This window comes from Phyllostomus hastatus, unplaced genomic scaffold, assembly GCF_019186645.2.
Source record: "Phyllostomus hastatus isolate PE091 unplaced genomic scaffold, TTU_PhHast_1.1 phas_contig_80, whole genome shotgun sequence".
Taxonomy (NCBI): Eukaryota; Metazoa; Chordata; class Mammalia; order Chiroptera; family Phyllostomidae; genus Phyllostomus; species Phyllostomus hastatus.
Window position 1 is genome coordinate 29,089,275 of NW_025333960.1, and position 26,230 is coordinate 29,115,504.

Genomic DNA, 26,230 nt, shown 5'->3' on the forward strand with positions numbered 1-26,230 from the left:
TAGGGGGCACATGGCTTTTTTTGTCTCTCCAGAAACTTCTATATTACTTCTCCTCCTTTTTTTTCACTCCTCACACATGCTTCCAGATTGTTTCTTGGAAACGACAAATATTTTCCCTCTTGCTATGCAGAGAAATCTCACTCTTCTGTTCTTGTTCCAAACCTTCATACTCAAATGCATCAAGATGCTAGCCTATCATTCCACTGGCCTCCTCAGAAGATAGTCAAAGTTATAAATAGAAAATGGAAGTTTTCCATTATCTTTTGAAAATATTACTGATAATACTAACCTTGCTCCTTTCTAAGATGTGTTTGAATTTTAGACAGAAGGGATGTAAAAATACATTGCACACAGTAAATGCATAATAAATGATTATGAAGAGGATGGTTCTGTATTAGGTAGTCAGTGTTTGCAGTGACTGTGCTTCTGTGGGTTATCACTTCTTATAATTATCATTAATTACTTTCTTAGTCATATTTTAATATCTTTCTCCTCCATAAGACTGTAAGTTCCCTGAGGCAGGAGTTATTTCTGGCTAGTTTGTCACTGTGTCACCAAGGCCTCATGGAGTGCCTGACCCACATATTTAACTATCGCATTAGTGAGTAGGTGATTGAATAAGCAGAGAAGTAGGTGTGGAGGATTTCTCTCTTTCTTTAGAGTTAGTGACTCATATAGGAAGGACTGACAGGGCAGGTGAGGGAGAGTGAAAGCACGTGAGGTGTTCTCGGAATGTTGTGAGCTGTCTAGGAGTTTGGGGCAGATTAGCAGGCCCTCGATTTCTTCATTGACTCTGTCTGTTTCTGTGCATTTCCTGCTACTCCCAACGTAGCCATCTCTTACCTATTCTCATTGGGTTTATCCTTCTCCCTGATACTGAAAAAAGACAATAAAATACTTTCTTGCCTACCTGCTCATTGTCTCACTAGCACAACCCATGATCAACAAGTTTACAGACTAGTCCAGAAAAACTTATCTTCCTCACAGTTTCTTTCAAATAGTTGGGGTTTTCTCTCTAATATTTTTCTGTGGCAGACATTGTGCTTTTTACCTACCTTTTAGTTCACCTAGTAATCTAACTGTAATGTTAATAGAACTTTCTGAACAGGAAAAATGTGCACCGTAATGAAGCTTATACATTAACCTTGGGACTGTAACGCATTCCTGTCCTGAGTAGCTGCCCATATATCCAGTGGCAGCATATTTCAGAGCAAAGACACTGGATTTACCTCTGTGGGCCTGAGACAACGAAATGGATTTCAAACAGTAGCAAGGGACGGCAGCCTGTGTGGGCTGCTTCGGCCTCCTGCCCCTGCCAGAGCAACTGCCTATTGATCTGCTTTAGCTGCTCAGCTCCAGTTGAGGAATTAATTTGAAGAAAAGATTTCGTGGCAAAAATAAAAATCAGCCAGCTGATCTTTGCAAAGTGAAGAATATTAAATCACCCAAAAAATGTTTTCTAAGTCTTAAGTGCTGTTGGTAGGATCTCAGTAAAATGTAAGATATGGACTTATTTTTATACTTCAGATAAGTAATGAATAATTTTTCATAAATGTATGTCTGTCCTATGTAATATTTGAGAAATAGAGTAAACAATTATTTTTACTTGCTAAATCTGGCAATCTTACATGCTAGGTATTTTGAGAATGGGGGGATATGTGAGCATTATATATGAACAAGAGAACAAAGACATACATTAAGTTGCATTTTTTGCAGTTGACTTTATTTTATTGTCATTATTATTATTAATTGGTACAACTCTTGAAAATTCATTCCGTTGCTTCAATGCCTTTTCTCATGTTTCAACACACTGGCATTCTACTTGCCAACTATATGAGGCAGCTCTACCTGGACCTACCTTTTAAGGTGCACTGTTTACATAAGGCCACTAAGAGTGTGCATGAGAAACTAGCCGCTTCCTCATCTTCATCTCTGCCTTCATTTATTATGTTATACAGGGTTTTCATCTACCTCCAAAGTCTATTTCTGATGACCTTACTACTTCTGGAATTTATTTTTTAATAAAAATTGAAGTCAATGGGAAAATAATGTTCAATATACAGAATTTAACCTCACTTACAGCAAATATATCTGGCAAATATCTGTACCATGGAGATAGAAATGCTGGTTCAACTCCCTACGATTGGAGAATGCTAATACACACTAATGGCAAAGTACTGTAGTTGTACCTTCAGATTGGCTGTTCTCTAATAAAAGTTACAATTACAGGAGAACAAAACCACATTAAATTCTAAAATGTTACTTCCCTGAATTAGTACTTATATACTGCACATATGTGTGCATGCACTATTTATCATTTATCTTCATGTATGAGAGATTTCAGTTCTAAAATCTGTAGGAGACAGGTATTTTTCAATTAAATTATTTATGAGTCATAACAAATATGAATACATTCATTCAAGCAAAACATTTAAAAATGCACATCATAGCCCATTGCTTTTAGAGTAAGCAGTTGTCACCAAATGGAGAATTAAATTGCTTGCCATAGCCATTATGTCATGGACCTCAAGATTAACACGGAAGGGGAGAATAAAGAAAGATTAAAAGATTATACACAGAGATTTAAATCCAGGTTCTAAAACCACCAGGCCGGACTGAGAGAAGGAGGAGTCACCTTTGTGAAGATGGAGTCTATTCTGTCACTTTTGGCTTTATTTAAATATTTTTAACTTCTTCGGATTAAAAGACATTTGCCCACATGATCTTGGGCTACTCAAAATTATTCATTTAAAATTCATAATCATTCATTATGAGCTTTTGAAAAATGTTCATAGTTCATTTTATCCAAAACTGATGGGTCAACCAAGTTGTGTGAATGTAGGACCTGTTTGAAAATAGTGATGGAAAATCCAGTGATGAATTTTGTAAAATTAAAAATAACCAAAATGACAGTTTCTAGGGCATAATCCTCTACTCGTTCCTTGTGTAATTTAATCTTCCAACTTTGTCACACATCCTTGGTTTTTTCAAAGGGCACAAAGCAGCACATTCCATCTTCCTTGTCTCAGGAAGAAAGCTCCATTCAAAACTAGACAGTAGTAAAAATTAATTTGTATTCATTTTTAAACAGTTGTATTATGAAGGTATTAGTATTCAAAGGATATTTGGCTACTTTGGAAATATTCAGAATTATCCAAAATTGGCCATTTGAGGCTTAACTGAAAGGACTGTATCTTTTTTGATGTATGTAAAGACTATCTTAATAATCAAAGAAAGAGGTTAACATTCATCAGGGAGATTGAGTCAAGGTGTACCTATGGAAGTTACCTAAGTTCACATCTACAAACAGCATACAATTTTAAGTTTAAAACAATGTACAAGCATGTAAAATTATTTTGTGAAATGATCATGAAACTTCACCTAATGTCAAATTTTATTACTTCTAAGATTGTATATTTGTTTCATCACATCTCCCCAACTCTTAAATATGTATCTGAAGCTCCAAGAGTAAAAGTGAATGATTTCTCTCATTTCACGTCTAAGTAGGTTCCTTTTAGCAACAACTGAGCCATATCCATCGTGGTCCTCCCTCTTCCGGTACAATCAACCCAAGGCTGGCTGCCTAGAGAGACGGAGCCCTCCATTTGGGGGAACAGCTCTCTCTATCTGTGAGGTCCACTGCTGGCTCTTCCAGGTCAAATCTTCCAAAGCTTTTTAATCTCTCCCCATCTCTAATGTACCCTGTTTCTTTACTGTCAGATTAATATTCTGCAATTATTGCTTGCATTAATTAACTCCTGTGCACAGAAATCTTCCAATGAACATTGCCAAGATGGTGCATTCCCTCAGTGAACTGTCTTGAGTGATACAGACAACAACAAAAAAAACAATCTAATGAAGTATTTTATGACTACAATTGTGATAAGTGTTATAAAAGTAAGTAATGAGGGCATAATGAAAACAGATAACTAGAGTGGATTACAGAAATTAGGAAAGGCTGCGCTGCGGGAGTGACGGGAATGGGAGCTGGCCAGGTTTGGGGCTGGGAGGGTTGGGATGATGCATAGAGAACAGAAAAGAGAATATTCTAGGCACAGGAATCAGTCAGCAGAAAGGAGGTCTTTAGACACATGTAACTATAGCAGTGAGTGAACAGAGAGATGATGAACATAGAAGCCAGATTGCTCAAGACCTGCAAAGTCATTCGAGGGATTTTGAACTTTAAATTAAAGGCAATGGGGAGCCCCTCCTGCTTTTACTTGCCATTCTGCAAAATGTAGCAGAGTTTACTACTGGGGCCATTAGACACAGCAGGCACAGCGACTAAATTAGCTGATGTAATTATAAACTGCATAACAGAGGCACACCACCTAAGCCAAGGAAGTGAGGAGAATATCCTGGGACCTCAGGAATTAAACACTGTGGTGTGTTGACTTCTTTCAAAACAAAGGTGTCTGTGTTGATTGTCTGCCATTCATAAAACGTGGTTTACTAAAAACCCATATTATCAAGTCAACCAGGCTAAGCCTGGACACTTTTTTTATATGAGTTGTCACCCTTCTAAAGCTCCTGTGTCTCCCGGTCCCTCTCACTGTACCTTGGCCTCTCTGTTCTGTCCTTCTATCTGCTGTCCTGGTCTGACAGCAGATAGAATCCCCTTCCCTCTGTGGTTAGGAGTCTACTAGGTCTGTAGGAGCAGAGCGTTGGACAGCAAGAAATGCTGATCTGACAGTCACATCCCCTCTATCCCCCTTATAGCTGGAGTTTTCTGCAGAGTTAACAGTCCTGGAAGAGTCCTGGTTCTGAGCACTCAGCGCCGTAAGCAGCACATCGATAGAGGTCTAGTGCAGAAAGCCCTGCTAGAGAAAGTTTCCGAGATCAATGTTATAAATAACTCTTGGCAAGTTTTGCAGAGAAAATCTACATAATTAGCTTGAAATTTTAAACTGAGAAACACCTTATTCTGATGCTATGTGATTAGGATATAAGCAGGCTCTATATTAAAAATAAACGTATTTGCCATGTAAAAGTGGCATATTTTATTTTTTAATTTTGGTGTATTTTTCCATTACCATTTATCCCCCCATATCCTGTTTAAGTAACATATTTTAAAACTAAAAATGATCATTATTTTGGTTTTTCTTTTTTTGTTTGGAGGTGAGAGGGCTAGTTCTCTTTCTATTCTTCACCATCAAAAATAGTCTCCACCTTACATACCTCCATCAAATATTGCCATCTAAATTGCCAAATTTTAAAAAACTCTGCCTTTTCAAGGTTTCATTAGCTTGGCTGCTCTTCAGACAATCAATGTACCTTAAAGAACAATAAGTCAAGTTTAAAATAATTCCAGGCATATGGCACCACTGGGCAATGACTTGATTGCTTGAAAGGACTTCCGTGGACCCCTGTGATCACTACAATCACTTGTGAACTTCAAGGTTCTCATTCTTCATTCTCCTCCCATCCCTAACACCCCATACTCATTTCTTGAAAGGAGTTCTCTAGAGTTTCTGTACTAGAGGGACTGGCTCAAAGAAATAAATCTGTGAATCAAAATAAACAAAAAATGGCAAGGATTTGTAAAGGCAATGTAATAGGCTAAAAATCATCCCTAAGCCAAAACCCAGGAGATTTACATTCTGATCTTGGCTTTGCTTCTTAACTTGAACCTTTCACTTGTCTTCTGAACTTCATTGTTCTGACCAAGCAACACCACAAAGTTGGGAAACAGACATATTACAAATGGGAAAGTAATGGTGAGGAACTTCTGGGTCTGCCTCTTTTATTTACACACTGTGGTTGTTTGCCCCTGAAATGTTATGCAGGGTCTGGCTTTTATTTGAAGTGGCCTGACTTCATGTAACTGTAAAGAGACAGGGCTCAGGGCTGACTCATGCGTCAAGCCTAGTAACGTAACAGCTCATAGCTGAAAGAGACCATGAGATGGATTTCTATACTCTGGTCAAAGGATAACTGTTGGTCCCATACTATAAAGTCCCAGAATCCCTTTCAACAGCTTTGTGTAGCTTTTAAAAAATAGATTTTTAGCAGTTACTTCTCTCAGTGCCTAATCATTTCCAGGTAGCAGTTTAGGCTCATTAAGTCTTTGAAGTCACAAGGATATTATTAAATGCATCATTGCCCTGGAGCATTGGATGACAGTAAAATGGTGGGCACGCCTGTGTGCCCAGCACCACCAGGAAATGGCTTGAGTGCCCCTCAGCAAAAGCCTTTGTTAAAAAGAACTGATTGTTCAGTCTGGGACATGGAGCCTGCTGCTATTACCCTTCACTACATTCTCCTGAGGTCCAGGGACACTTGTTTCCGTAAATGCAGACACTGAAGCATGAATCACAGGCTTTCAGTATTCACAGATTCAGAGTGGGCACACAGGATGCATCACAGGGGGGATGTTTACAACCTCAAAAGTGTGGTCATCATGCTCTTAGTGCTATTTGACTAAAAATGTTTTGTTCAAGTGCTGTAGTCCTTACTTTGCATATCTGTGACTGTTTCTAGTGGCTTGTCTGAAGTGGGGGCACTTTGAAGTATGGGCGTCATGAGTCAGAAAAGGACAATGTGTGTGTATGTGTGTTATTTGCTCCATTTACATGCACTAACTTGGGGGATTGAGATTCAAAAGTTACCTTTGTTTTCTGGTTCTCTGGGCAGGTCTGTTTTCTATATAATTGTATATCACTCTGTCCTTTATATTTTTGTAAGAATAACATAACATAATAAAAGCATGTGATCTTGTAACATGGTCACTATAATTCACTGTGGTGCTGGCTTTTAGGGTCATAAAGTTTCCAGTAGCCAGCACCTCATTTCCATACCCATTGGTTAGCTATCAGCTCTTGTTTCAGAATATTATGTCTGTTACAAGCAGGGTGTTGTCTCACCCAGATGATTTTTGGTATGTAGTAAATTGGGGTTCCAGTGATTCTTCTATTATGACAGTCAGGTGTGTGTTCTCATATTTTAATGAACTAAAAATATCTTTTTTAAAATACTTTTATTTTAAAATTATAGTTAACATACAATATTATATTAGTTTCAGGTGTACAACCCTGTGATTATGCATTTATATAACTTAGCGTCATCACCCTGATAAATCTGGTACCCATCTGATACCATACACAGTTATTACAATATTATTGGCTATATTCCCTATGCTGTACTTTACATCCCCATACTATTCTGTTACTACTAATCTGTACTTCTAAATCACTTCACATTTTTACCCAGCCCCATTTCATCTGGCAACCATCAAAATGTTCTCTGTGTCTATAAGTATCTTTCTGTTTTGCTTGTTTGTTAATTTTGTTTTTAGATTCCACATATATGTGAAATCATCTGGCATTTGTCTTTCACTGTCTGATTCATCTCAGTACAATCCTGTCTAGGTCCAGCCATGTTGTTGCAGATGGCATGGTTTCATTTTTTATGGCTGAATCATTTTCCATTGAATGTATGCACTACTTCTTTATTCATTCATTTATTGATGGACACTTAGGTTGCTTTCATATGTGGCTATTATAAATAACGCTGTAGAAACATGGATGTATATGTCTTTTCAATTAGTGTTTTGGGTTTCTTTGAATAAATACCCAGAAGTGGAACTGCAGGGTCCTTCCTTGTCTCTTGTTATAACTTTTGTTACAAAATCTCTTGTCTGGTATAAGGATTGCTACCCCAGCTTCTTTTAAAATTTCTATTTTATGAAATATCCTTTTCCTTTTGGTCTCTTTGTGTCCTTCAATCTGAAATGAGTCTCCTGTAGACAGCGTATGTGAGGGTCTTGTTTTGTATGTAAGGGCCTATCCATTCAGCCTCTCTATGTCTTTTGATTAGAGCCATTTAATCTACTTGTATTTAAAGTACTTAATAGATACCCATTTATTGCCATTATATTATTTATATTTTTACCTTTTTGCTTCTTCTTCTTAAAGAAGACCCTCTAACATTTCTTGTAATAGTGGTTTGATAGTGATGAACTCCTTTTGATTTTCTCATCTGCCCTTTGATTCTAAATGAAAGCTTCACTGAGTAAAGTAAACTTGGCTATAGGTCCTTACTTTTCATCACTTTGAATATTTTTTGCCATTACCTTCTGGCCTGCAAATTTACTGTTGAGAAATCAACTGATAGTCTTAATTAAGCTCCTCTGTAGGTAACTAACTACTTTTCTCTTGCTACTTTTAAGATTCTCTCTTTGTCTTTAACCTTTGGCATATTAATTATGTGTCTTAGTATGGGCCTCTTTAGATTCATCTTGTTTGGAATTCTCTGCACTCCCTGGACTTGTATGTCTATTTTTTCACCAGCTTGGGGAAGTTTTCATCATTATTTTTTTCAAATAGATTTTCAATTATTGCTCCCTCTCTTCTCCTTCTGGCACCCATGATGCAAATGTTGCTACTCTTAAAGTTGTCCCAGAGGCTCCTTATGCTATCCTCATTTTTTGGATTCCTGTTTCCTTTTGCTGTTCTGAATGGGTATTTCTGCTGCCTTATCTTCAAAATTACTGATCTGATCCTCTACTTCATCTACTGTACTGTTGATTTCCTGTAATGTATTCTTCATTACAGTCATTGTATTCATTTCTGACTGGTTCGTTCCTCTACTCTTCACCTAAGTTCATTGAGCCTCCTTATAACCAGTGTTTTAAACTCTGCATCTGATAGATTACTTGTCTCCATTTTGTTTGGTCCTTTTTCTGGAATTTTGTTCTGTTCTTTCATTTGGGATGTGTTTCTTTGTCTCCTCATTTTGGCTGCCTCCCTGTATTTATTTCTATGTATTAGGTAGGGCTTCTACATTTCCTGGTCTTGGTAGACTGGCCCTATATAACAAGTGTCCTGTGGGGTCTGACAGCTCAGCTTCACCAGTCACCCAAGCTGGGCACTCCAGGTGTGCCCCCTGTGTGGTCGGTGGGCACCTTCCTTTTGTAGTTGAACCTTAATTGCTGTTAGCACATCAATGGGAAAGATATATCCTCTGGTCAATCAGCTGCAAAAACTGACCCCACAAAGCAGAACTCATTTTAGCAAGGCTCATGTACCCACTGAACACACCCCTTGAGTGTGTTGCTCATGGAAGCAGTTGGTTGGTGCTTCCATGTGATCTGAAGCTGTCCACTGAGTGTGCTGACTCTGGCATCTCCCAGGAGGTATAAACCAAAGTCAGCCCCTACCTGTGCCCTGTCTGGGTCACCTAGCATGAGCTACAAAGTGATATGCAGGTGGCTGCTACTTGTGCTAGGATTGGAGGTGCCCAGGAGAGGCCAAGCTATGAACCAGGGTCAGCTCCCCTTAGTTCTGAGCCTGGGGCCACTTAGCAAGAGGTACAGGGTATACTGAGCCTAAATGGTGCTTATTTGTGAGGTTTTAGGGAAGTTAGCAGCATGAGCCAAGACATGTCATTTGTATGTACAAGCCATTGGAAAGGGACTGAGTGGGCCAACTAGTTGGGTGGGGGAATCACCAGGGCAGCTGAACAGTGTTAGCAGGTTGATGGAGACTCAGCTGTGGCTCCTGCCTCCCGGCTCTGTAGGGAGGACTCAGCAAAGGAAAAATGGCCTCTGCCAGCACTTCAGCCTAGAAGAAAGCTGCCCCTTCAGCCCTCATTCTGAAGCCAGACAGTTCAGTTCCTCCTATGTCCCTGCACCTTTCAAGCTGCTGCCCCAGCACTGGAGCTCAGAGCCAGTGAATCCAAGTAATTCCATATGTTGGCCCTTTAAGAGGAATGCCTAGGGCTTCAGCAGCCTTTTATCTAACTCAGCCAAAATCCCCACTGGTTTTTACAGCCAGAAGTTATGAGGATTCCTCTTCCTGGCACTAGAACCCTGGGCTGGGAGTTCTGGTACCTTGGCTTATCAGGGGGGACCCCGGCATCTGAGATATCCCTTCCAATATTTAAGCACCACATGTTGGTGTGGGACCAGCTCATTGGCACTTCTGCCTTTCCTATCAGTCTCAACATGGTTTCTTCTTTATATCCTTAGTTGTAGGACTTCTGTTCAGCTAGATTTCAGGTGGTTCTGAATGGTGGCTGTTCTGTAGTTTAATTGTAATTTTGATGTGATTGTGGTTCTGAGTACTGCATTTACCTACACTGCCATCTTGACTGGGAGCTGGAAAATATTCTTTACTATATTTACCTGTATTAAATTAGACCATATTAATTAAGCAATAAGAGCTAATTAAATGTATTGATATAAGTGGGATCAGAGGGTAGTCTGGTTAATTTTAATCAGGAAGCCCCTGAGATCAAAAGTGTGTGTGCAATGGTAATGTTTTGTCCAAGGATCCAGCACTAACCCTCTGGAGTGTAGTTGATATTATGACCCCCTCTATGAGCCATCCAGATGTGTTCAAGAATTATTGAGGGAGAAAGTACTCAAACTTTAGTTTGTTTTATGATGTCATTTAGCAGATGCTCCATAATGTTGTTCAATGTATATGGCAGTAGGATGAGGAAGCTGAATGCTTGTAATGAAAGTCTGTCAGACTGACCTAGGTTTAAATTTCAGCTCTAAAATCTCTTAAGTCTCACTTTCCTCATCAGTAAAATGGGGATAATAGTACCACCAGATCTGAGGATTAAATAAACTCATGAAAATTAGGAATTAGCATAGTTGCTTTCAATAAATGAATAAATTATACTTAGGAGCTAATGAGTCTAGGGAGGAATGGGTTGGCAGTGCGGCATGATGGCTACATACACAGCCTCCAGAGAGACTTCTGAACTGGTTTTGAGGCTACCAGTAAAGTGATCTTGTGAACATTTCTTAATGCTTCTCAACTGTATTAGTTTCCTGTTGCTGCAACCACAAGTGTAGTGGCTTAAAACAACACAAGTGTTGTTTATCTTATGGTTCTAGAGATCCAGAAGCCCCAAATAAGTCTGACTGTGCTAAAATCAAGGTGTCATCAGGGTTGCTTTCTTTCTGGGAATTCTAGAGGAGAATTGATTTCTTTGCCTTTTCCAACTTCTAGAGGCCACCAGCATGCATTGTTTTGTTGGGTCCTCCATATTAAAATTTCTCTCTTTCCCTTGTAAGGACTATTATAATTACATTGGGCCCACCCAGATAATCAAGATTATCTGTGCATCTCAAGATGCTTAACTTAATCACATTGGCCAAGTCCCTTTTGCCATGTGGGTACCAGATTTACAAATTCCAAGGATTGTGATGTGGTCATCTTTGGTGTCCATTGTTCTATCTTACTTCATCAGCCTTATGATCTATCTCAGAGTTAGGATAAGAAATAAACAGGATATTTTATGTAAAATGTTTAATTCAGAGCCCACTCACTCATGGTAAGCACTTACTTAATATTAACTATTATTATTGTTATTATCATTGAATGAATCTCCGAGTCCCTTCCTGCTACATTACCCAGATATTTGTGCCTCTGCCTCAGCAGGGTGATTCACAGGGTCTGCGTGATTCAAGACTGAAGAGGAAGGAGCGTTCCCACCAGCTATTCTTCCCCACTCAAATTCTTGGCAGCCACCAACTTAGAGCCATGGCTTGATCAAGAAACAGAGATTACTTCTGGTTGTTTCTTAATTTCAGACAAAATTCTCTTCAGTTGAAGGGACATAATTAAGAGCCTTATAATTCATAGAAAACAGATCCAGGGGCCAGAAATAAGAGCTGCCTCTGTTTCTTCTCTTTCCACTCTGTATTCTTGTCAACCCTAGTCTCAGGGAAAGGACCATGGTGTGAAAATGCTATTGTTTGCTGCCGGGGACCTTGCAGCCATTACTTTTGGCTGCTCATACACTCTGCCTGTTCCTTTTCCATGTGGCCTATTTAATTTTGGCTTGTGCATTCATTAACTCCATACTCTTGGCTGTGTTTTTATTGGATAGCAATCATCAGAATCCCTACAATGTCACTGCTGTTTTCTAAGATATTTTATATTACATTAGCCTGAGATATTCTCCATAGAGAGACTGTGTGTGGGGAAAGGAAAAAATAGCATGATATTAATTAATATTTAACTTAATATTAGTGAGTTGATTTCTATTCCACTTTTTACCAGCACATTAAACTAGATTGGAAAGTGGCTAAATTTAGATATCCTTAAGTCCTCATTTTCAGTGAGAACAAAATAGCTCCTTCTGCAATCTAAAATTCTTGAGAGTTACCCTTTAAAGGTATTTGTTCTGCCCCAAATAAATTATCTGAAAGAATTAATAGGGAAGAACGGGATTTTTTTTCTTTTAATTTAGTAAACATTTCCTATGATATTTTTGTACTCTTCATGGACTGTATTTGGATCCCTTTGTTCATCTTACACTTTGTTATTGGTTCTGAATGCATAAATACATAATAACAGTCATATTGATATCTTCCCACCTACCTCAGCCCTCTGCCATCATTTGCCCTCCCATATCCCTTCTCTCAAAGGACAGTTTGCTTGTGTGGCCCCCAGAGCCTGTCATCCCAACCTGACCTCCCCAGGAAGCACTCAAGGGCCATGATTATTTCCTTTTCCTGGTCAATCACAAGTGCCATGTCCTTCCTGTGTGTCCCTCACCAGGTATTTTTTAAAAAGCAACTAAATTAATTACACTAAGGGGACATTTCTGCTGCTCTCAAGGAAATTTGCATTTTTAAGGGCATAAAATAAATTTTTGTCTAGATTTATTGAGCTATAATTTGATGGTTTTGATGGTTTGAGTCATATTCCCTAATAAACATAGTAATGAAGACAATGAATAAAAGAACTGAGTTTAGGAAGGAAAATGAAGGGCAAAAAGGAAGGTTGGATTAGAAGAAGAGGGAATAAAATAGAGAGGAGAGATGGAAAAAAATGAAGGGGTAAATGCAAAAGATAAAGGCGCCTTTTGACTTGCAGGTGCAGTTTCTTTCCTTAGGAAAATTGTGGCATTGCATAACTCATTAACTCCACCCTGCCCAACTCCCCTTGGCATCTTCTAATGCATATCTTAAATTATGCTTTAGCCCAATTCAGTGTGTGTGTGTGAGAGAGAGAGAGTGCGTGTGTGTGTGTGTGTGTGTGTGTGTGTGTGTGTGTGTGTTGGCAATATCCTATCATCAATCACTGTCCTCAGGAAAAGAAGAGCTAATCCCATGAGTCTTCATGTAATTCCACTTTGGTCTTTCTTAAGAGGCCCTTGAGCAATTAATCTCTCTGAAGCTCAGTTTCCACATGGGTAAAATGGGAATAATACAGCATTATGGCATTCTTATAAGAATACAATGGAAAAATTTCTGCATACTACTTGGAACATAGTAAGCTTTTTTGTAAAATGGTAATTGTTTCAAATTACCATTTATTCTTAATGGCAATTATTCTTATCATTATTATTGAGTTGGTCAAAAAGTCCATTTGCTTCTGTAAGATGACTCTGGTAGCACTTAGTTGTCTTTAACTTTATTGAAAACAATTTTGTTAGATTGTATTATGGCAGCTGTTATATCAGTGCACATTTTTTAAAACATCAAAATTGGTGAATTTTTGGGTAACCACTTTAATATTAAAGATGGAAGAAAATATGCAATATTTTGGGAATATTATGGTTTATTATTTCAAGAAAGGTAAAAGTGGAACTGAAATACACACATAAAAAGAGATTTGTGCAGCATATGGAGAAAATGCAGTGACTGATCAAACGTGGTTTGAGAAGTTAAATACTGGAGATTTCTCACTTGAATGATGCTCCACGGTTGAGTAAACCAGTTGAATTCGATAATCAAGACATTAATTGAGAACAATCAATGTTATACCATGCAGAAGATGGCAAACATACTCACAGTATCCATATCAATAAAGTTACTGGTGAAAATGAAAAATATGTCATTTATTTTATGGAAAAAACCATAGGAACTTTTTGGCCAACCCGCTATTATTTGTTCTCCAAGAAAAAATTAGATTTTCTTGTCCTATTGCAGAAAACAGTATACTTACCTGCCTCTCCCTTTGGCATCTCTCCAAACTCGGCACTCGCCAATCCTAAAAATAAAAAATATATATAAAAATAGGAAAGCATGCAAGCCTCCCTGGCCTACATCTTGATTCTCAATGCTCTGTCCTATACTTCTATTCTTGTCCCTTTCCCAATTCTCCTCATGGAGACCACACTCCTAGAAGCTGAGAGAACAATGAGCCCATGGGAGAAGGAGTCGTGCCACTAATAATTTAAAGCACATTGGATTTTCCATGTGAGAACTGCTGCCTGGCACGTGAATATTGAGTTGTATGTCCAGGCACTCCGGTTTCTACCATGGGAGGAGCCCATCACTGCCTTCTCCCATCATCATTGCTCCACCTTGACATCTTTCCTGTTGTCTTGGCTTTAGGAGGCCACCACCAGCCTTCTTAACTCTCCCCTGGGCAATTGCTCTGTAGCTGCATTTGTTGGAACTGACTGCTCCTTTTGCTAAAAGTTGGTGCTGCCTATAAAGTAAAACTACCTTTGATTCTCACCAAATCCTGGCCTTCTTCCCCAAAACCAGCCCAAGCAAGGAACTAGAATTTCTTTACTTGTATATCCACAGGCATGAATATTTGAGTGGAATGAAGGTCTATATCTTTAATCAAATCATTAAAAGGTCTAAACCTTAAAAGAAATTATGGGCTAGACAGCATTATGCTGCTTAACCAGCTAATACATTCTGTCTTGTCACAGCCTTTCACTAAAAGGCTAAATTTAATTCACTCACTTGAAAAAAAATTGAAATTACAATCTGTAAAGTTTTCTAAAATATTTTAGTTTTATAAAGTGTCCATGTATGTATAGTATCATCTCACCGTAATGAGGTGGTGAAGCTCAAAAATTTGATTACAAAATTTGGGGCTGTCTTACTGCAAGATTAGTGAAAAAGTCTTCTCATGACAGAGGGGAGGGGACTTTTCATTTATTTATTTCCATTGATTAGATGTGTAAGAAAAAGAAACAGACCTGTACTTATAAACAATAACATCTTACACTAAATTGAAAGTTTCAAACAATTGAAAGTCATTTCCTAATACTCTCCTCCCAAAGTTTAAGACCTGACCAGTCCCAGCAGGAGGACAGGGGAGACCCCCACCCCAGTGTTAAGGTCAGCCGTAGTTCCGCCATGGCCGCGTGGGCATATCCACGTAACATCACTGCTCTTGAGGAATACAGGTGCGTGTGCACGCATACACACACGCATGCAAAAAAAATATATACTGCCCCACAGGCACATGATATTGGATAAAACATGGTTATCTAAAAAAAATCTGAGGTCCCAGTGCAGTTCTGGAGGCAGCAGTACAGACCACCCCCGCTTATGGTGCTCTTCCCTAGGGACACTGGAGGTCCTTTTGATCAAGCTCTTAGGCAGAGTTCCCCAGCCCATCAGAGGCATTCTTATGACTTTGAACCTCACACGACAGAATTCGAATTTTGATCATCTTTCTTCTAAAAGGTTTCTTTTTACCCATGCCAAATTTCTCCCAGCCTCCCCCTGCAATCTTTAATCCCTTACCAATAGGAAGGGGGAGGTGAGGGCGATACCAGCTGCTCTGGAGCAGGAGTCCTAGCCTTGTACCAAGGCAAATGAAATCAGATGAAACCAAACAAAACCGAATGTCCTTAAACATCCTGAACACTCTTACCTCAGAACAGCAGGTTCCTTCCTGGCTAGAAATTACCCCTGAGAGCAGTTCTTTCCAGAGTAAAAAGGGTTTTCTCGTTTTCAATGGCATCTTCTATTTTTTAGAAGTTCGCCTCATCAGGGGCCCGTATCAATGTGTGTATGTGTTTACGTATATTTACATTCCCCCAAAATTAAATTACTTCTCCCTTGGCTCAAAGTGTATTTTATAGTGTGTCTTATGAGTTAGAGAAACATACAGGGTCAGTACAAATAACGCACCTTTTTTATTACAAAATCATCAGCATGTAATTCTGTAACATAACAATGTCACACTGAAGCACACCATATGACATTTTAGGTGTCATGTTCAAATTAAAACTAAATTATTACACCCATATTATTACCTGACCAACCACACTCAAGCAGGCATTACTTCTGCTGGACCCTGTATTATAAAGCAATGTAAGAATTCCAACATAATGGTTTGTAATTAAGTTCATGGTCAAATTCAACTAGTATCATACTTCTAGCTCAAACCTGGCTGTGTATCAGGAACACCTATAGTGATTTTAAAAGCGCAAATGCTTTGCTGCAACCCCAAATTCAGCACATCCACCTGTCTGCATGTTTGGTCCAGTCTCCAGGCTGGTGTGATGGGCAGCCACAGCGGACAGCTACTGTGGCAGACACTCTTCAGGGACGATCAAATCCTGAAGATATCCAGCTGGTCATCACACTACAATAGTGTGGCCCTGCCCCTCATCCCTCAAAACAAAACCCAAATTCCAAGAGCAGAAGATGACATTCAAGGTAAAAGGCAAAGTCAGAAATCCATTCTAGCCATCTATTTCAGTAACAGCATTTTCCTACTTCCAGGGGCTCATCCCAATAAAGGACTAGACAGTAAAAGCAAATGCAATTATATTTCGCCTCAGGAAAGAGCTCTGAATACTTTTTTATTATTTAGGACTAGACTGTAAATCTGTGAAAGTCATATCAGAGGCCTCTTTCATTAACAGAAATGGAAACAGGCATTTCTATGCCACCAATAAATCAATTAGAGGAGGAATGGAGCTTGAAACGGCTTTCACTGCAGTTATTAACTTTGGAGAGTATGCAGCATCGGTGATTGCTGAACCTAGCTAGCATCTTCTTGCTGCCCACCTGGAGCAAAATGGAGGAAAATAAAGCACAGGAACAGTCCCATCGTGCTACACGCGAAGCCTGCAAGTCTTAAAGGAAGTGTTTGCTAAAGTGCAGCAGCAGCAAAGCAGAGCCAGACGTTGCTAAAAACATCGTTGGCTTGTGTGGGTCGCAACTGCGGGAGTGCCAATCAGTGTGTGAGCTGGTGTGTTTACATGTGTCTGGGTTTACGTAAATCTGGAGCCTGGGAATTATTTTAATCACCATGATTATTTCCAGTATAATGATGTTTTAAAATAGGAGAATTTCATTAAGAAGTAGAGGAATTTCTCAGTGAAATTTGAGAAAGCTCTGGACCCTTCCATTCTCCTTTTAGCCTGTTAATCACTAACTTCTATCAACTTCTTTACAGTTTACCAGCTTCAGAAGTCTTAATTTGTATTAAAAAGTGGCATCTGGAGTAAGATAATTGGTGATTAGAACCCATATGAATCTAGGAATTTAAAAATTAAAAGCAAAAATAGAAAGGATTCGATGTCTTGCCCTGCCAGTAAACATTGTGCTTTGGGTGACCACTTTACCCACGTGAGTCTCAAGTTCTTCAGCTCTAAGTTGGGAATAACATCTCCCCTACCTGTTCACAAGGTTATAGGGAAAAGCATTTTATAATCTTTGGAAATGTACACAAATGTAAGATACTATTAGGGTAAGCTTCTACCTTTTAAATGTCTTCTGTGTCATGGGGTAAGAGAAATATGTATTATGGGTGATGTTGGATTTGAGGTGTGAAGGAAGTTACTTCGGGATGTAATATTTCAGTTACAATATTTCATTGTGAATTTATTCTTACTGCTCCAAAATACAGTTCACTTTTCTTCTAACAATCTATGTGCTACATTTAGATTTATTCTTTATACCTTGCTGGTTCCCACTCTGTTCTACTCTGTTACTTCATTCCTCCCCCATATATAAGGGCAAAGAGTTGGAACTCTCCTTATCCTGTTTACAGCCTTGTTGTAGTGACCAGGCTGGAACAAGGGTAACTTAGTGAACTCACCTGCCACTAACTCGTTATTGCAATGAGGGCTGCGGATTGGCTCCCACTGTGTGTGAAATGCTATTATGCTATAAGAAAGCAAAAGCTCAGGCTCTCTCGGCTCTTCTCCATGTGACCTGCCAATCACCACTATGAATGTGTCCTAAATCTATCTCAAATCAATCCTGTAGCATAAAACAGAATATTTTTGGTCCTGAATCATGCATGGAAATATCCAGCTAACTGGACTCTTCCCTTAACCACGTGCTCCCAGCCCCTACCATCTTGCCTACCCAGTCCCTCCTTCACTCACCATGCTGGAGCCATCTTGACAAAATCTAAATCTGAACTCATCAATTCCCTACTTAAACCTTGGATGGCAGCCAGTCTCCCAGGGGAAAGCCTGTCCTGTCCAGATATGACAACTGAGGCTCCCCACATCTGACACCTGTTCACCTCCCCAGCGTCTCCATGCACACTCACGCTCTGCGATGCTGAGCTATCCCCAATTCCCAAGTGCACCTTATACACTTTTTAAAATTCCATGTTTGTTCCTGATTTCTTCTAACTATAACTGCCCTGCGTTTACTCTTTTCTGTCTGGAAAATTCCTATCCATCCTTTAAAACTGTTCCAGAGTCACCCATTCTTCGATGCCTTCTATATCTAGCAGCACATATCTAGAAATAAACATTATCTACCAGTACGTGCTTTCATCATTGTACATTCTACGCCATATTATAATTATGTGTTAAAATAATTTGTTTCCTCTTCTAGACTATGAGTTTCTTAAGGGAAGGAATCATGTCTTATTAATCTTGGGATCTTGAGAAACTAGCAGAGTGTCTGACAAATTATAGCTACATTACAAATACGTCTTAAGGAAATGAGTGGCTAGATTCTCTTCAGTGAAAAAAAACATACACCCTGTACCAGGGGACTGAACTCTAGTAAACATCTGATCATCACTTATTTACTCCTGTTAGGTTTTTTGTTGTTGTTCTTTTGACATTTATGTAAACTTCCAGTCAATTCTAAGGTTGTAAGCATCTCATCTACATGAAGGAGCAACAGAAACTAACTAGTTAGGCCTGTTGGTAAGCCACGCAGCTTGTGACATCATATTATCTCAGATGGATTATTTTCCCCTTCTTCTCCTTCATATGACTTTGGGCAGCTACAGTTACACAGAAATTCATAAAAAGTTGAGCTTGACAATTTCAGAAGCAAAATTGCTCTTTAAAAGCCCTCCCTTCTTCCCCTACTGAAAGTGTTGCTCTTCCTTTTCCTAAGGCCATGAGAATGTGGACGGGCATTATGTGTCTCAAGTTAAGTTGGGAGCTAAGGCGCCCACAGGGGTGCTGCTCGACTGTTGAGACTCATGAGCTTGCTTTGCCCACAAGTCCTGCTATTGAATCAGTGTTACCTGTAAACTAGCATGCCCCTCCTTTTTCACTACTATGACTGTAGCTAATCGGTAATAAATGAGTATTCTCAATTTTAACTAACAGTGATGCCCCCCAAGTGATACTGGGAGTAAAATGAGAAGTACGTAATTTTTCCTTTTATATTTATAATTATATTCCATGCTTTCTATTATTTTGCACCACTGAGTTTTTCCTTCTTTTCTTGATATGGTAGACATCTAACTTAGAAGTGAGAATTAATACCTGTTGTGTAGCTAATGATGGCTCTTCTATGAGTTAATTAGCCAAAAAATGGTGATGAATAGACTGAAAGATGACATCAATGTAGTGTGCATTTATTTCAACTTCTGCTTCATAAGACAGGGTTTTGCTTTAAAATATATGGCTCTAGATTATAAAAATATATAAATTAGCTTTTCTCACTTCAAATAATTAATTTTTGAAACTAGTACAAATTGAATCTCACTCCTCTGTAAGTCAGTTTTTGAAAATATTGCAAGTCCATTTCACAGAAAGCAAACTTAGCTCTTATTTTTCTTTCCACTCTATTTCTATTTTATTTCTTTTTTTTTCAACTAAATATACATAGCATTTGTTGATTGGATTTTGCTGGGCACTGTGAAGAATTTAGAATTCTTGAGATTGCTGCCCTCAAAAACCTTAAAGAGAGACACACAAAACGTTACCTAGAGAAAGAGATGTAACGATCAGCACCAACCGAGCAGTGCAGACTGGAGCCCTGGGCATTCAGAAGCCCGCCTTTACCTCCCTGACATTTTCAGTCAGAGCTTTCCAACCTGCCATCCTTTGTGATTTATTTTTAATGGTTTTTTTTATCTCGTTCCAGTATATAGACAGATGGAGGAACATATCATTGGTTCTCTCCCCCATCTTTTGTTACTCTTCTTCTGATCCTCTTGAAATAAAAATTGGGAGCTATATCCAGATTATTTGAGGAATGTCAGATTCTTATCTGCCCTCTTCCTCTGGAGTAAAAAAGACAGAGTTATGTGAATCAGGAAGGCTGTGTCTTTCTCCAGATCTCTAGATATCAACCATACTTGCATAATTAAAATCTTATAAAAAGAAAGTATTTGACCATGTTCAGCAGTGAATAATTGCCAGAGCTTCATTAATAACTCTGCTCCTCTCCGGTTATTGTTTAACCTGACCCTGGTTATATGACCACCCATTGTGAATGGGTAGACATTTCTCTTAACTCTATAAACCAAGGCTGATCCTGCCCTTCTTTCCTTCCCTGACAATAGGCAAATATGATCCTTGAATCAAAACTGGTGAGGCTGTTTGACTGATAGCACATTGATTTTCACCACCAGTGTTTTCTTATACTCTCAAATGAGTCATTTTATACAGAGCAGTCTAACCTTTCAATCTATCTTCTGCAAGCAGTTCTGCTCAATTTATCCCCAGGTAATCAACCTCTTTCAATTTCATATACCTTTCTTTCCACTTCTACAGCTGTAGTTACCTCATTGTGCTTTTACTCCTTTGTAGCTGCTCCACTAGAATGTAAGTGCCTGGAGGGCAGGAGCTGTGACTAGATTCCTTTTTTATGCCCAGAGCTTTGCTTGGTGTCAGGAGTACAAAAGGTACTCAATAAATATTTGTCAAGCTCAGCATTGAGAGAAAGGTATAGCCAGCTATGGAGGCTCAGAGGAAAAGCATCAAACCCAGCCAGTCATAGGGAATTGGGGCGAGTGGGGCGGGGGGCATTCAGAGGAAGATACACCTAAATTGAGACATGAAGGGTAACTGTAAGTTGCTAAGCATAGGGAGAGGGCAATACAAGCCAAAAATAAATAAATAAATAAATAAATAAAATGAACAAAGAACTGTGTTAAAAAAGAGCAGGCTCCAGTGAAAGACAGGCAAAAAAGATCAGCTATGCCTTATATCTACTGTGCCAAATAATCAAAATATAATGGGACATATCTAAATGTATGCACATATGTGTATATATGAAACTTTAGTTTTTAAAAGCTTAATTAGGTTTAATAAAAAATCAACTCCAGCAACCCGTAAAACCTTTAACATTTAGCCCAAGCCCTCTGTCAGACTAAACAACATTTCCATTAACTTTCTCATTACTTCCTTTTTCCTCAAGTGAAATTTTATTTTATTGTATTTTTTTCATTCTCCGTTTTAAGTGTTGGTATTTTTAAGATAGTTCCACTGCAGACAGTATTTTTATTTGTGTGAAGAGTTGTGAACCTAACCCCTGCATGAAATTATGTATAGAAAAACTTGTGTGCTCCAAACACTCAACTTAGAAGTGAACATTTAGAAAATAACCTGCTTCTAAATTGCTGTTTTGGGTGCGCAAGGGGCAATTTGCAGCAGAATGTGGTTGCAGGCATACCAGTCTTGGAGTTCAGACGTCTGTGCCTTTCGCTTCACTAACTTCACGAGACTTTCAGTCTCATCATTTGTTAAATGGGATGCATTATCTCTGCTTTATATTCTTCATAGAAACTCTCAAAATTAAAAAAGAATCTATATATGTAAAAATGAAACACCTAACAGACTCTGAATGGTTGTGTTCAGTTATAATGCAAGATTGTCTGCTACTGTGAATATTTTTTTTAGAAAGTAAAACATGTATGCACCCCTCAACCAATTTGAACAACATTATATAGGGAAAAATATGTACAGCAATTTAAGTTAATAAAAGTAAAACTGGATTTTTGAAACAGTGTTAAATAGCTTATCTCTGCATTTACGGCATAGCTGCAGCAAATGTGTTTATGTAGATATGACTGTTTGCCTCATTAGCAGGAGGGTAATCCACAATGTACCCATTTTGTCTCACAGAATGATTGAAGATAGTGGGAAAAGAGGAAATACTATGGCAGAAAGAAGACAGCTGTTTGCAGAGATGAGTAAGTATGGAACTTTTCAGGAAGACCCTACAGTGTCCACTGAGTGCATGTGAAATCCTATGACCTGTGTACTTATATTAAAATCCTAAATTTCTTGCATAAAGTATAAACTTGGGCATTTTTGCCTCCTATAAAATAAATTAGTGAAGCATTGTAATTTGTTACTACACTGTATATTTTATATGAAAAAAATTTCCATGGGCCTAAATATATGTATATATACATACACACAAACAACTTTATAAAGACAATATTTAGTGTTGGCATTAATACAGTCGACTGAACTTTAAAGTCTGTGTTCATCTCTCAGTGCTATCTCAGTGTCCAGCATATTGTAGGCTGTGACATTGATAATATTTGTGAAATGAATTGTTGAATGTCTCACCTACAAAATGATATATGTTTATATGGAAAAAAGGAGTCATTCATGATTACCAGACCAAACTGTAAGCTGTCATTTAAACTTCATACAGAGGGGAAGAATCTGTGTTACAAACCAGTTGCTAAAAAATTAAACAAAATGAAAGAAATTAAACAAAAGTTAAAAAGAGCTCAGAGATCACCTGTCATTGAAGGAAACCAAACCAAGACTGACTCCAGTGGAGAACCCGTTAAATAAAGGCTACTGGTTTATGTAAATACACAGTTGCTGTGTGAATAATTGCTTGGTAGCAGCTCCCTTATAGACCATGTTTCTTATTCATGAGGCAGAAGAACTTAACATTGGGAGGAAAACACACATCTCAAATTAAATGTTATAAAGAAAAGAGTACAATCCTCTTATTGTCTTTTTATCTCTCTTTCCCTGTATAAGAATGAAGATGAGCAGAAGTGAGTTGTAAGCCTTTTTCCCTTCGAAGGCAGTAGACAAAATTAGGTTTCCACTGAAGATTGGAACTGATTGGCAAGAATGAGGGTTAGCACAGATAAACGAAAGTCCTAGATAATAAGATTCATATTTTCCTTTATCATTTCCTAGTAATCTGGTGGCACCAAGGCAGTGCTAGAACTAACAAAGAAGAAAAAAATTTAAATTGATGTGGGGAATCTCAATCATGCTTCTTGCATTTTTCACTTTTAGAAACATGTCTAGCCTGGGCTGGTGTAGTTCAGTGGACTGAGCACGGGCCTGCAAACTGAAGCGTCACCAGTTCAATTCCCAGTCAGGACACATGCCTAGGTTGTGGTCCAGGTCCCCAGTAGGGGGTATGTAAGAGGCAGCCACAAATTGGTGTTTCTCTCCCTCTCTTTCTCCCTCTCTAAAAATAAATGAATGAAATAGAAAGAAAGAAAGGAAGGAAGAAAGATGTCTGAAGTGCCTGTGATGGTTTCAGCCATAGCCTTCGAATTTCCTAGGCCACATTTGGTACTGTGTCTTCATTATGTCATAGCCAGGCACCTGGAATTATAACCTTGTTGGTGCAAATCTAACAGAGCAAGGAACCTTGTTACTACCTGCCCATGTAAACAAAATATAAAGCAGCACAGATTTCCTTCCATATCATAAGTTCTTAGACTGGAAAGGCAAGAGCCACATACATCATGGACCAGTGTTTCAACAAAAAAAAAAAAAAAGAAAAAAACATATTTAACATAAAAAGCAGTAGTCTTAGGGGAAATGTTTGAATTTATCATTGTTACATTAAAGACTATATCAGCTAACACACTTAAGAATTATAAAACTGTGATTATTTAATAATCTTTAAGTACTTATCTGAGTTTAAGGACATTATCTGTGGCACAGTGCCTAGCACAGACAAATACATATGTCACACATGTTTTTTGAATTAATGTTGTCAAGTCACAGAAAGATCAACATAAGTTTTAAAGCCACAGAAAGAGAGAGCTCTAAATTTTTCAAGTTAGAGAGACTTAGGAAAACTGTGTGTTCCTTTTCCAAATTGTAACTTTATTTTTTATACAAACTTCTTCAGGTTGTTTTGTACTTTATTAAGTCATGTTATGAGTTCTCCTGATTAATGAATAGTTAAAAGCACACAAATATGTGTCTTTCTTCCTTGAGTAATAGACTGCGATCTTGGCCAAAAATAGGTAAACACATCTAATCTTGACAATCCATTAGTAAGCATCGTGTTTAAACCAACACCAAGTAAAACATGTCCACAGTAAGTAGGGTTCTGCCAGATTAAACAATTGGCTGGTTTCAAGAGGAGAAAGTGATTTTGATCGATAGACTGTCACACAAAAGAATAAGGTAATCTCGTTGAGAATGTGTTAAATAGTTGAAAAATATATGGGTTACCTCAGGTCTACTAGCAGAGCACCCAAGAAAGACAAGGAAACTATTTTCAGAGAAGACTGACATAGAGACTGGACAAGTAACTTCTTCCAAGAATTCTGATGTCTAAAGAAAAAGCTTAAAAAGGAGGAACTTGTAAGCCTGGTCAACTAAGTATTCTCTAGAAATATTTTTTCAAAAACAGCAAAAGAAAGTGCCAAAAAGATTCCTCGTTTTGGAAATTACAGATGTCAAAGAAAAATTGCATATGAAGGAGTTAAGAAGGCAAGGAAGACTTTCTTCAAGACTATTGTAACCAGGGAGAGAAAGTGAACTCAGATCCACGGGAACAAAAGACAGGAGGGTGTGTGAGGACTGGGGTGAGCCGATGTGGAAGTACTGAAGGACATTAGTGGGCCAGTTGGTCAGTCGTGTTGGCTAGTTGTCCCAATTAGAAAGTTAGGCTTCTCCCCTCCCACAGAGATTGGGAGAGCTCCTTCATTTATTATGTTTCAAAGGCGTGGCTCCCACATTCTTGAAAAGGGTATTCCTGGGCTATAAAACTGTCCAAAAGCTGGGAGATTTATATCTCAATGGGGCAGATAAAGAATTTACAATAGAAAGTTTTCTGAAGTAAATGCTCTAAGGAAAGGGAGTTCAGAGGCCCTGAGTTAGAAAGAAGCCTGACTCAAGTTTAGTCAAGCTGAGGGGAACATTAAGGCATATTAGCTTTATAAAGGCCAAGAACAGAAAATAACAATTAATAAGAAGAATAAGCCCTGGCTGGTATAGCTCAGTGGATTGAGTGTGGGCTGGGAACCGAAGTGTCCCAGGTTCGATTCCTAGTCAGGGTACATGCCTGGGTTGCAGGCCTCAGCCCCCAGCAACCACATATTGATGTTTCTCTCTCTCTCTCTCTCTCTCTCTCTCTCTCTCTCTCTCTCTCTCTCTCTTTCTCTCTCTTTCTCTCTCTTTCTCTATCTCCCTCCCTTCCCTCTCTAAAAATAAATAAATAAAATCTTTAAAAAAAATGTTTAAAAAAAAAAGAACAACAACTGATAAGAGATTTTGGCAAATTCAGGTGATCGCAGCACACATGCATTAAACATTTACGCTGAGCTTATAACCACAAAGCAGGAAGTAAAAATAGCACAGAAATGAAATTAAGAGTAACACAGACTCACAAATACGCAGAAGACTGGCCTTACCTACAGAACAACAACAACAATGGCAACTCCATGGCTACCCACTTTGATTAAACAAATTCTGGTTTAATTAACCAGAATTTGGTTCTGGGCAAGTTGCCCTTAACCAAAAAGTACCTTCAGTATAATGTCCTAATTATCAGTTTATTTAGTACTTAGATTAAAGCTGAAAAAACTGGTTAAATGTAAATGTCATCCTCACCTTGGCCTTTCCAGTCATTGAACAAATTTATCAGCTCAAACAAGTTTACCACACTGGATTTTAGCAGAATAAATAGTTTGTTCTTGGAATTAAACTCACCTTCTCTGTTTTCCTGCTCTCGACACATACGAACCCGTGAACAATCCATGTCACTCACTGTCACGAACTCCTCCTTAGGGACAGAGCCTAGACCTCACCTTCAAATCCATTTACCTCAGATGCTGAATCAGTGTTGGTTTAAAAGCCTCCAGGGCATGGGATAGGTAGGTTTTAACGAGAGGAAAATGGTTGGAAAATACTCTTTCATAAATTGGAAGGCTGCCTGACAGACGGAGAATGGTCTTGGGGAGAAAGCAGTGTGGCCTCTCCGGGAAGGAGGGACCGGAAATCAGAGGAGGAAGATGCAGGTACTCACCAAGCGCTGCTGGACCCTTTGAAGGCAGCCTTTCCGCAGAACGTTCACTGCAGTCAGCTGGCAACCAGTTGGAGCGGAACCCAGCGCATGGTGTTG

The 26,230-nt window shown here is 38.7% G+C and overlaps 1 protein-coding gene across 15 annotated transcripts in view; it reads left to right on the forward strand.

Annotated features, from left to right (window-relative positions):
* Positions 1 to 26,230, forward strand: part of DTNA (dystrobrevin alpha) — a 249,233-nt gene that overhangs the window by 104,771 nt on the left and 118,232 nt on the right. For all 15 annotated transcript variants that reach the window (XM_045849586.1, XM_045849591.1, XM_045849592.1 and 12 more), the window contains exon 3: positions 22,006 to 22,073. In XM_045849586.1, the coding sequence (XP_045705542.1) occupies positions 22,007 to 22,073 (67 nt within the window). In that variant the 5' untranslated portion in view covers position 22,006. The remainder of the gene's footprint in view (positions 1 to 22,005; positions 22,074 to 26,230) is intronic.